General features: G+C 47.3%; 1 protein-coding gene across 1 annotated transcript in view; it reads left to right on the top strand.

The window, feature by feature from the left end:
* Positions 1 to 12,658, top strand: part of LOC144668504 (polyunsaturated fatty acid 5-lipoxygenase-like) — a 48,258-nt gene that overhangs the window by 19,248 nt on the left and 16,352 nt on the right. The window contains exons 6-10 of the mRNA XM_078530541.1: positions 371 to 543; positions 2,044 to 2,190; positions 5,711 to 5,914; positions 8,145 to 8,231; positions 8,496 to 8,674. Coding sequence (XP_078386667.1) covers positions 371 to 543; positions 2,044 to 2,190; positions 5,711 to 5,914; positions 8,145 to 8,231; positions 8,496 to 8,674 — 790 coding nt within the window. The remainder of the gene's footprint in view (positions 1 to 370; positions 544 to 2,043; positions 2,191 to 5,710; positions 5,915 to 8,144; positions 8,232 to 8,495; positions 8,675 to 12,658) is intronic.

Raw genomic sequence — 12,658 nt, 5'->3', positions numbered from 1 at the left:
ACATTGTCTGCTGAGGGAGCCCAGGACAAGGGGTATAACCTTAAAATAAGATCCAGACCCTTTAGATGTGAAATGAGGAAGAACATTTTCATATAAAGAATAGTGAAAATCTCGAACTCTCTCCCCAGAAGGCTGTTGCCGTTGGTGGGCGGGGTGGGGCGGGGGGGGTGGGGAATTGGAGCTTTCAAGGCTGAGACTGATAGATATTTGTTGGGTAAGATTATCAAAGGATCTGGAATTCACTGATGATTTCACTGACTGATGAAACAGGCCTCCTCCTGTTCTTTGTCAAGACTGGGGAAGCCTGGCCGAGGAGGAGAGTAGTGAATGAGTGAATTAGCGGCGATCACGTTGTGTGTTACTCTTGCAGAGTACGTTATGCAGCACTGGCAGGAGGATTTCATGTTCGGATACCAGTTTCTCAACGGATGCAACCCTGTCATCTTCGAGAAATGCAAGAAACTGCCGGAGAAATTTCCAGTCACGAATGAAATGGTGAAGATCTGCCTGGAGCGGCAACTCACCTTGGAGGAGGAGATAAAGGTACAGAGATCCTAAACACTGCGATACTGGGGAGGTTCCAAGGTGTGCCTGGCAGACGGGTAACAGAACGTGACTGTGATGTTATCCTCGTTAAGATGAGTGACGAATATGGAACAGGGTTACCTGTTCCTTTCCCTCCAGAGCAAAGAGGATGTGGTTCAATGTTGGTGCCCCCATGGTCACTGGCTTTGAGAACCCAATATTGCTGTAGCTGTCTCTGGTTTACGTGCTGACACTCCTACATGCTAGGAGCTCTCAAACAGATTTCTAGGGAAGGTGATGGGAGGATGTTTCCCTGCCTGGGGAGTCTAGAACACAGAGACATAGACTCTGACACAGACTCATGAGGATATTTCCCTGTCTGTGGAGTCTAGAACCCAAAGACAGAGTCTCGGAGACAAGGAATCGGCCATTTAGGACTGAGGAGAAATTTCTTCACTGAGAGTTATGACTCTGCCGGAGAGCTGTGGATGCTCAGTCATGGAGTCTATTCGAGACTGATGGGAGTGTGGCTGATGGGGAGCATCCCAGAGACCAGCCTAACGGGGACCTCATGGATATTGATGACTGAGGCCTTGGGCCTCTACAAGGACAAAGAACAGGAAGTAAGGGCCAGAATGGTGGTTTGCTGGCTACCTGTGGTGGGCAGGGTGGTGGGGAGGGAATGCCTGTGGTGGGCATTGACTGGTGGAGGGAGTAACCTCTGTGGGTGTGGCCTGGGTGAGGGGAAAGAGGGCTGAAAGGATTAAAATGACCAGTGAGCAGCTCAGGTCATCAAATGCAATCAAATCTGCTGTCAGATTGCTCAATTTCTCCGTAGAAAATGTCAGTGGGAATCAGTCCTTTTGAAGAGATGGGAACAGTCAGCTGTCATTTCCCCTGAGCCTTCACTTGGAAACAGGGTTCCTGCACAGGCTCCGGGCTGACAGGGAAAGATCAGCAGCCCATGTTAACATTATGCAGCAAGGTTTTCAACTGATGACCTTTGGGGAAAACCTCACCCCCGGTGACGATTGGCCGTCTCAGCAAGCGCTGTCTGGGGGAATGATGCAGTGTTGCTGCAACTGTGCCTCTCAGCTCCAATTCCCGTGGGCACAGTAATCCTCATGCCTGACTGCAGCGTGTGCTGTGATCACAGCCGACACGGGAATTGGCCCCAGCCAACATTAGGAAGAGGCAATTGGCCACAATCTCTACCCCTCAGCACTGAATTGTTGACTAGTACACACGTTCACGAGTGCACATCATGGGAGGGCAGGAATTCACCTGAATATGAAGCCCGCCAGAGTGGAGCAGCTTGGTCTAACCTCCGGTCTGATGGTGGCCAGATGTGCAAAGCTCCTGCACAAGACACAAGGCAGCCACTCAGCACGGGTCACCAGCCCCCAAGAAACCCACCCCAAGCACAATTCAGTGCCCCAGAACAGACTCCAGCATGGGAATTTGCAAAGAAACAATTTTAATTCTAATTCTATTGTGTTTTTTTTTATTCTGGGACAGAGAGGCAACATTTACCTGGCGGACTACGAGATAATGGACGGAATTCCTGCCAATGCCACTGACCCCTGCACCTTGCAGTACCTGACAGCGCCCCTGTGCCTGCTGTATAATAACGCCAGGAATAAATTAGTTCCCATTGCAATCCAGGTAGGCGGGCTCTTTAATCGAGAAAACAAACACAGAGCAAAACGGTACCAAGATGGATGGGGGGTGGGGGGTCAGTAATTACTTAGTGGGTGAACGTGAGGGGAGGGAAAGACTGAGGTGGGGCAACAAAAGTTTAATTTCCAGGCTCACTGAGGGAGGGAGTTGAGCCAGGGACCTCAGTGAGGCTTCAATATTTGTAGGAGGAAGGTGATCATAGAATTATACAGCACAGGAGACCATTCAGCCCATCCTGCCTGGGCCAGCTCTTTGAAAGTGCTATCCAGTTAGTTCCACTCACACGGCTCATCCCCGCAGCCCATCAAATGTTTAACCAGTTTCCTTTTGGAAGTAGCTATTGAATCTGCTTCCAGATCAGAGCAACTCATTCCCGAGAGGGAATTCTCCGAATCGCCCCTTCAGTTTTTAACATTTTGAAAATCAGTGACCCCTGCTGTCCATGTCCAGTGACCCCTGCCAGTGGAGACTGTTTCTCCCCGGCTACTCTACCAAAAACCCCATCATTGTGAGCACCTCTATTCAATCTCTCAACCTTCCCTGCTCTAAAGACAACGACCCCGGCTTCTCCAGCCTCTCCAAGCAACTGAAGTTCCCCCATCCCCAATTCCGTTCAGGAAATCTCCTCGGTATCTCCTCCAAGGCCCTGACATCCTTCTTAAAGCGCGGTGTCCAGGGTTCGACACAATACGCCAATGATTTACACAGGTTCACCACACCGTGCCAGACACTTCAGAGGGAAACAATTAGAGTCCTATCTATAGATTAGATAGATGGGTAAAGGTTACAACAGAGAAGAGAGAGTCAAAGAAAGACTTGTATTATGTCACACCTTCCACAAGCTCAGGAAGACTCACAGGCCTGAATGTTCACTCCCGGCTCGGGAGAGAGAATTCCTGGCTCCATGGACCAGGCTCCTGAAGAGCTGCTCCGGAAGTTCTGATTTTCATCCCGGGAAGCCGGTGGGGAGGAGGGTGGGCGCAGGGTACAATGGGAGTTGGGCCCGGCACCCCCCCCCCGGGCACAGTTCGGAGGCTGCCGGGTACAGGGGTGGACTGGGCGAAAGGCCAGCCTCGATATACCAGCACTTTGGCCTGGCTGCAAAAAAACCCCCAATAAAACAGCCCTCTAGCTCTCAACCCTGACACCCCCTTACCCATCCATGTCATCCTCTGCCCCCATGGCCCTTTATAGCTCCTGTGCCAACTCATGCCAACATATCTCCCCACCATCCACCCTTTCCTCATACCTACCATGCCAACTCACCCAGGATCCACCATGGGCAGACCTCAGGACCCAAGCTGAGAGGAAATAAAATAAAGTTCCATATGTCTTTTGATTAATTCACTATTTTAAAAGAAACACACATTATTATTTTTTTTTAAATCCCATTCACTAAATTTAAGTTCCTTAATCCCTTATAACAATAAGCATTTGTAATCACAGTCCCACATCAAAGACTATATAAGCACTTGGAGCTGTCAATCAAATTGTGAACTGACAGGCATCCCACTGTGATAATGATAAATTGTGAAATCAGTCATGTAGCACAAATCCTATAATGCTACCCCTCAGGTGTATGTCAACAAACAAGCACCGATTTTGTTTTTAAACTGCAGACTGCTTTCTCTTTGAATTTAAATGCCTTGATATTTAAGTCCTTTGCAGCTTGACAGTTCCAATGAGCTTGAAAGTTCCAATGAGTTTATCCACTTTTTACGCATATTCATGTCTAATTTTAACAAACCCAAAGGGCAACTTAACTCTCCCATGTGCAGTTGCCTCCATGAACCAATCATGTGCGCCCAGCTCCTTTATAACCCTGCCCTGCAAAAATGGTGGGGGCCAAGTTCAGGGGCGGGACTTGCAGATTCGGGCCTCCAGTGCCATTTTTGCTACATTGGAGGGCCTCTCCGCCTGTGTGAAAATTCAGGCCAAAGTGTTTGCAGCCAATGAGATATTTCTTGAAGCATATTCACTTTTGTAATGTAGAAAATGTGGCAGCCAATTTGCACAAGGCAAGCTTTCGCAAAGAGCAGTGAGAATATGATCACGTTGACTGATTCAGTGATGTTGGCCAGAACACTGGGAAGAACTTGCCAACTGTTGTTCAGATCGTGCCTTGGGATCTTTTACATTCACCTGAAAGGGGACAAGGCCTTAACTGAATGACATGTTCACTGTGCAGCTGGTAGTCAGTGTGTAGATACAGGTCAATGTATGGACACCAATTAGCTCACAATCTGTTTGCTTTTCAAGTATTTTAGGAACTGCTACATATTATTAATTTATTAGCGACCTCCATTCTATTCTGGATGTTTACTACATGCCAGAAATGGCGTCAGTCTCTAGTGTAACGAGGTGTAAGAGTTCTGTGCAGTGTTCCTGCATCTCTCTGTGATACCACCAGCTGGGTAGATTCCTATTGGTGCTGTCTGTCTATATAACCTGTACAAATCAGTCCTGGGAAACGCTACTGATACCTCTCGTTGTCTCTAATTTGTGTCTCTATTTGCATCCCCTGCTCTTTACAATAATTTTTGGAACTGTCTCCAACTGCAGCGTCAATCCTGTGACTGTTCCCACCTTTGATTTCCTTATACCTTCTAGAATATTTCTGTCTGCTTCTTGGTGAGTTCGGACCTGCCTGTCACTGTAGCTCCTGCGGCCTCTCCCCCGTCCTTTAGTTAAAATTACCATAAATATTCTTTGATTTTTAGATTCACCTTCAATATTTCCAAAAGTTTGCAAGACTCTGAAATACGCTGCTTCTCAAGTTTATATGGAAGTATTTAAACTCCTCCACTAACACCCTCCCTGGGTTCTATAACACCTGCCCCTGTCTTTTCTAGCTTCACTCTTTTATTCTTGACTTTGCTCTGTTCTGTCACCCCTTCACTTTTATCAAGTTAATTTAATTCTCTCCCATTGCCCTATTAATTAATTAATTGCTGGCCCATTAATTCTTTTCCACCTTCCATGTTGTCCTAGGAGGTGTCAGCTGTGGCTCAGTTCATAGCACCCTCGCCTTTGAATCAGAGGGTTGCGGGTTCATGTCCCACTCCCGGAAACCAAGAACTGTGATTGTACTCAAAAGAGTTGCAATCTGTGACTGTTGATAACTCGAAAGAGTTTCCATGTTGTCCTATTCATTCCTCCCTCACTGCCTTAGTTATATTTTATGCAGTGATGATTCAGGTAAGACTCATCCCATCGAAGGAATATTCCCGGCCCCTAATATTCATCCCAGTATCCCTACAACCCAAACATCTCCGTTTAACAAGACTTCACAAGTCCCATGTTGAGTCCATTCTGGACAAGACTCTTTATGTCCTGCTCTTTAAATCAGTAACTCTCCTTTACTATGTCCTATGTTGTATTACCACAACTCCTGCAAGTTCTGAGACTTATTTGTGATTTGCTTGCTATATTTTTTGCTGCCTGATTAAGACCCAGTGAAAGTTATGGATCGAATCCCTATAACGTGAGGAATTTTTTTCCACAGCTGAAACAAATCCCTGGGCCCGATAATCCCATTTTCCTCCCCACTGACGATAAGTACGATTGGCTGTTGGCAAAAATATGGGTGAGGTCAGCGGACTTCCAAATTCATCAGACTGTCACCCACCTCCTGAAGACTCACCTTATGTCGGAAGTGTTCGGTATAGCTCTGTACCGGCAGCTCCCAGCTGTTCACCCTCTGTTTAAGGTATGCTCTCTGTCAAATCCGGTGAGCTGTTGTCATCGGATATTAGCAAAAGCATCTGCTCCAAATCAACCAGGTGAGACGGGGTTAGGATCTGAGGCTTCATCACTGGGATTTGCAATTCAACTCAAACTGGGGAACTGTTTCCTTCTGCTGGCTGTAAGCTTGACCAATCCCAGCCTAGTGTCCAGTCGGCTTGACCAATCACAGCCTAGTTGACCATCTAGTTCCCATTCAGTTTGACCAATCGCAGTCTAATTCCCAGTTTGACCAATCCCAGTCTAGTTCCTAGTCACTTTGACCAATCCCAGTCAGTTTGATCAATCGCAGTCTAACTCCCAGTTTGACCAATCCCAGTCTAGTTCCCAGTCAGATTGACCAGTCGCAGTCTAATTCCCAGTTTGACCAATCCCAGTCAGATTGACCAGTCGCAGTCTAATTCCCAGTTTGACCAATCCCAGTCAGATTGACCAGTCGCAGTCTAATTCCCAATTTGACCAATCCCAGTCTAGTTCCTAGTCAGTTTGACCAATCCCAGACTAGTTCCCAGTCAGTTTGACCAATCGCAGTCTGATTCCCAGTTTGACCAATCCCAGTCTAGTTCCTAGTCAGTTTGACCAATCCCAGTCAGTTTGACCAATCGCAGTCTGATTCCCAGTTTGACCAATCCCAGTCTAGTTCCTAGTCAGTTTGACCAATCCCAGTCAGTTTGACCAGTCGCAGTCTAATTCCCAGTTTGACCAATCCCAGCCTGGTCCCCGGTCGGTTTGGCCGGTTCCGGCCTGGTCCCCAGTGAGCACTGGGCGACAGTACAAATCTGCCCTGAATGTTGGAAATGGAGAGAGGATTGTCAGTCAGTCAGACATTGTCCTCTCACTGAGGTTCCAATCAGCTGTCAGTGAGAGAATGAAAGGCCCCTGCACCTCCTGTTCAGGCTCGAAGGGCAAAACTATACCTCTTTCCGCAGGAATTTGCATTAGATTACCAATCAAATTTGGAGACCACAGAACGGCTGATACAGGAAATTGAGAAATGTGAGGCTGGTAAAATACAGAGTGCTCTTTCACTCATCAGGCTGAGAGAGGTTCTTGAGACAATTTAACTCCCTATCTAACCCCGTGCTGTACCTGCCCTGGGAGTGTTTGATGGGGACGGTGTAGAGGGAGCTTTACTCTGTATCTAACCCCGTGCTGTACCTGTCCTGGGGGTGTTTGATGGGGACAATGTACAGGGAGCTTTACTCTGTATCTAACCCCGTGCTGTACCTGTCCCGGGAGTGTTTGATGGGGACAGTGTACAGGGAGCTTTACTCTGTATCTAACCCCGTGCTGTACCTGTCCTGGGAGTGTTTGATGGGGACAGTGTACAGGGAGCTTTACTCTGTATCTAACCCCATGCTGTACCTGTCCTGGGAGTGTTTGATGTGGACGGTGCAGAGGGAGCTTTACTCTGTATCTAACCCCGTGCTGTACCTGTCCTGGGAGTGTTTGATGGAGACAGTGTACAGGGAGCTTTACTCTGTATCTAACCCCGTGCTGTACCTGCCCTGGGAGTGTTTGATGGGGACAATGTACAGGGAGCTTTACTCTGTATCTAACCCCGTGCTGTACCTGTCCCGGGAGTGTTTGATGGGGACAGTGTACAGGGAGCTTTACTCTGTATCTAACCCCGTGCTGTACCTGTCCTGGGAGTGTTTGATGGGGACAGTGTACAGGGAGCTTTACTCTGTATCTAACCCCATGCTGTACCTGTCCTGGGAGTGTTTGATGTGGACGGTGCAGAGGGAGCTTTACTCTGTATCTAACCCCGTGCTGTACCTGTCCTGGGAGTGTTTGATGGAGACAGTGTACAGGGAGCTTTACTCTGTATCTAACCCCGTGCTGTACCTGTCCTGGGAGTGTTTGATGGGGACAGTGTAGAGGGAGCTTTACTCTGTATCTAACCCCGTGCTGTACCTGTCCTGGGAGTGTTTGATGGGGACGGTGTAGAGGGAGCTTTACTCTGTATCTAACCCCGTCCTGTACCTGTCCTGGGAGTGTTTGATGGGATTATGTAAAGAGTCCATAGGGAGAGAGAGCAGGACAGTAGGATTAATTGTGGATTGATACAAGGCTGTGAGAAGAGCGTTTTGGATATTTTATTTTTCCTGTTTTCAAGTTGAAGTTAAATGTATTCAGCTCTAGTTAGCACATTAATATCATCCTTCTCCTTTTCCCCGTGTACATAACTTCAGCTGTTAGTGCCTCATGTCCGGTTTACAATTGCAATCAACACCAAAGCAAGGGAGCAGCTGATATGTGAGTGTGGTCTCTTTGACAAGGTAAATCGAGCTTTAAACACCTGCCATATTGGCCCATATGTAGCGGGGCGTGTGCCTGGCGTGTAGCGGGGCGTGTGCCTGGCGTGTAGCGGGGCGTGTGCCTGGCGTGTAGCGGGGCGTGTGCCTGGCATGTAGCGGGGCGTGTGCCTGGCGTGTAGCGGGGCGTGTGCCTGGCGTGTAGCGGGGCGTGTGCCTGGCGTGTAGCGGGGCGTGTGCCTGGCGTGTAGCGGGGCGTGTATCTGATGTGCATCTCATTGTGGACAGGCAAACGGCACAGGAGGAGGGGGCCATGTCCGCATGGTCCAAAAAGCGATGACCTCGCTCAGCTACAAATCATTCTGCTTCCCGGAGAGCATCAGGATGCGAGGAGTTGACAGCACAGAGGATCTTCCTTATTATTTCTTCAGAGATGATGGGCTGAGAGTCTGGGATGCTGTTCAGAGGTAAGTTAAAGGCTTGCTCTCTTTCCCAGTGTCCGAGATTCAGGGTGGGTGGACCTGAGTGTTCAGGGAAGGGGATGACCGTAGGCCCCAGGCAGGTTCACTGTCTCCTGCTGGAGCCTCACACAGGATGGGAGGATGGGCTGGCTCAACCTGGTGACTAGTCAGTAACTCTCGCCTCACTCCAGCAAGAGGACTGAGCACTGCTACCGACACTGCCCAGAGAAAACTTCAGGATCTCTCGGACACCTGGGAGAAGACCAAATCTGACAACATATCCTGTCTAAGGCAAAATACTGCGGGTGCTGGAAATCTGAAATAAAAACAAAAAATGCTGGAAAATCTTAGCAGGTTTGACAACATCTGTGGAGAGAGAGACAGAGTTAACGTTTCGAGTCCGAATGACTCTTCTTCAGAGCTAAAGGGAAGTAGAGATGTGGTGAAATATAAACTGTTTAAGGAGGCGGGAAAGGTGAAGCTGGATAGGAGGTCAGTGATAGGTGGAGGGAAAGGAGAGGTTGCCAAAGATGTCATAAAGAAAAGTCAAAGGGGTGTTGATGGTGGTGGTGGTGACTAAAGGAGGTGCTAATGGTGACATTAAGCATAGAAAGCAGAATGTGATAAAAGCCGGACAAGGGTCCGGAAAGAAAGATCAGATCTTGTCTCTCTGAGCAGTATACTAACCTGTCTCTATCCTGGATCACTGACCGTACTCCTCACCGTTAACCACCCTCTCGTTTTCGGTGGACTTTATAGATATTGGTAATGTGCCCTATACCCAGACCATTTATTGTATTGAGCAGGGCAATGGTCCCAACACTGACTACCATGGGGACACACTGCTACATCCGTCCACACCATAAAACATTGATAACAGCGACACAATGGCCTATATCACCCTGCCAACACAAACTGTCCATGGCCTGGAATAAATAGGCCCTCCTGATATTGGGCTCCAGACTATGAGAATATGGGCCTATTGAGCCAATGCCTTGCCTTGGGAGAAGGTCGAGGGCATTTGGCAGCCTTTAGCTGGAGAAAGTTCCAGAATTCCACAGCCCTTTGCATGAAAAGTGCTTCCTGACATAAGCTCTAAACAACTTGACTTGAATTTGAAGGTTATTCCCCTTGTTCTGGACTCCCCCAGCTTCACCATACCCCCTCCCCCAGCTTCACCATACCCCCTCCCCCAGCTTCACCATACCCCCTCCCCCAGCTTCACCATACCCCCTCCCCCAGCTTCACCATACCCCCTCCCCCAGCTTCACCATACCCCCTCCCCCAGCTTCACCATACCCCCTCCCCCCGCTTCACCATACCCCCTCCCCCCGCTTCACCATACCCCCTCCCCCCGCTTCACCATACCCCCTCCCCCCGCTTCACCATACCCCCTCCCCCAGTTTTCTCTATCCTATCAAATTCTTTCCACATTTTAAACATCTCGATCAGATCATCCCTCAATTGTCAAAGCGAACTTAAGGCAAGATTTTACCAGCTGTTCTCATAATTTAATCTTTGTGAAGCTGTGCTACACCCTCTCCAAGGACAATCTATTCTTCCTGACATACGGTGCCCAAGGCTCTTGTCATGACCACTGAACATTTTTAAAATTCATTCACGGGGTATGGGCTTCGCTGGCTGGGCCAGCATTTATTGCCCATCCCTAATTGCCCTTGGGAAGGTGGTGGTGAGCTGCCTTCTTGAGCCGCTGCAGTCCATGTGGTGTAGGTACACCCACAGTGCTGTTAGGGAGGGAGTTCCAGGATTTTGATCCAGCGACAGTGAAGGGACGGCCGATATATTTCCAAGTCAGGATGATGTGTGGCTTGGAGGGGAACTTCCAGGTGGTGGTGTTCCCATGTGTCTGCTGCTCTTATCATTCTAGATGGTAATGGTTGTGGGTTTGGAAGGTGCTGCCTAAAGAGCCTTGGTGAAAGTGTACACATCACTTTCAGCAGAGCGTTTGTGTGATTATGAGGAAGTGAGGGTTGCTGTACCCAACCCTCCCAAGTTGGCGACAGAGGCCCACAGACAGAAATTGAGAAATTTGAGAAAGGGAACTATTCGGCCTATGTCGAATTTGCCAGGGAAAAGGAAATGTTCAGTGGGCGGTGCAGGACGATGAAGGTTGAACAGAACTTTGATAACTTTAGGGAAATTATGATGGTGGAAGTGTTCAAAAATAATGCCCCCTTGGGGTTAAAGTCTCACCTGGAAGACCGCAAGGTTTGTAAAATAAAGGAAACCTCAGTAGTGGCAGACGATTATGAGTAAACTGATAAGGTGATGAGTAACAGGCCCCACTTTGGAATCTTCCAGAGTAACTGAAATGCGCAGAAAGTCAATGATGAGTCAAGGTCAGACTCTGCTGAGAAAGGTGGAGAAGGCAAAGACCCAGGGCACTTGTTGGGTTAGTAGGCGTGAAGGTTCAGAGGTCAGGATTAGCTAAAGGGGAATGACATGCAAAGGCTGAATATTGGAAATTAAAGAGCAGACCTGTAGCATTTGTAAGGTTGTATGATGCCCCTCCAGAATATCCGGCCCCAGTGAGGGAAGTTTGTGAGAAGCCGGCAGGCTCTCGTGTATTTGCTACTAAAGTGGATCATGGTTCAGGAAATTATGGAAATGTTCTGTTTAAAGGTGGAGCACCTTCATTCTTGTCTGGTGAAGCAGGGAAGTCAATTGTTATTCTTGGAGATACAGGATCAGCATAGTCACTACTATTGGCAGGTGAGGGAATTTATCTCCGGATAGTTCGCTAAATAAAAACATATTAATATGGGGTATTGATGGAAATTGTTCACCTATTCCTTTATATAGATTTATTAATTTAAAATGTGGCTAAGTCACAGGTCCTGTAATTGTTGGTCTTGTTCATGCAGATTTTTTATTGGGAAATGATTTGGCTGGGGATAAGGTATTACCATCTCTGAGGGTTTCGGGAAAGCTGGTTGAGGCTGTTGAAACTGAAATTGTACAGGAAAACCTGCATGACTTAAAAGAATCCACAACAAACCTGCTGCAAGAATTGATATTTTGACTAAAGATATGTTCAAAGAGTCAGAAATTCGGTCTGCTAATGTTAAATGACACCGGAGTATCAGCTGAAAAGGAGAGGTTAATGGCAGCTAGAAAAGACTGTAAAATCTCGGGAAAAGTATAATCAGGATGAGGCAAAAGAAAGTAACAACAGGACTCACAGCTACTGATGAAGCAGAGGAAAACATACTTAGAAAGAGCGTAGAGAAGCTGAATCCAGCGCTGACTCTTTTGTAAGGAAGGATACGTGTTCTTGAATGTAAATTAAAACTTCAAAAGAAGGCTCTTGCCCAGAGTGGAATCAAACCAAGCTCAAACACAGTGGGAGGACAAAAAGAAATTAAGAAAATTTTAAAACTAAACATGAAGGAGCTTTCCTTACTGAGCATCAACATGACCTGAACAAAGTTCTTAAATCAGCTAAAACAGATTGTACTGAACAGACACATGAACTGCTTGCACAAAAGGAGGCAGTGTTAAACCTGAATCTCCCGGAAAAGAAAACCAAAATGTTAAATCCTGGAGAAGAACTTAGAGTTAAAAATGATCCAGAATTTTAGCAGGATGAGGTGAATTCATTTGTTATGAAGGGCAATTTGGATTTTTGGTTGGTTGACACTTTTTTCCAAGACTTAGACATTAAGAAACATGCAGACATTGAATAAAATGGATCTCAGAAGTTAAAACTGAAGAGTGGCTCAGAGCCTGTTTTTAAAAAAAATGACCACCCTGATGACAATTTAGTGTCAGGCTTTAAGGGTGAACAAAGGAAATCACTGAATCCAGAAAGCAAGAAGCAATATGAGAGGGAGTTTCTCCTTTGATTCCAATTCACAGCCACCAGTACCTAGAAGCCAACAATATTACTCTTGACAAAGTTAACTTGGCCAAACAAATCGTAAAGCCTATGGCTCCCTCATGAATTCTAACCCAGGACCCTGACTGTAC

This window comes from Cetorhinus maximus, chromosome 27, assembly GCF_964194155.1.
Source record: "Cetorhinus maximus chromosome 27, sCetMax3.hap1.1, whole genome shotgun sequence".
In the NCBI taxonomy this organism is placed as follows: Eukaryota; Metazoa; Chordata; class Chondrichthyes; order Lamniformes; family Cetorhinidae; genus Cetorhinus; species Cetorhinus maximus.
Note: the sequence above shows the minus strand (reverse complement) of the source record. Positions and strands in the feature narration are given on the sequence as shown.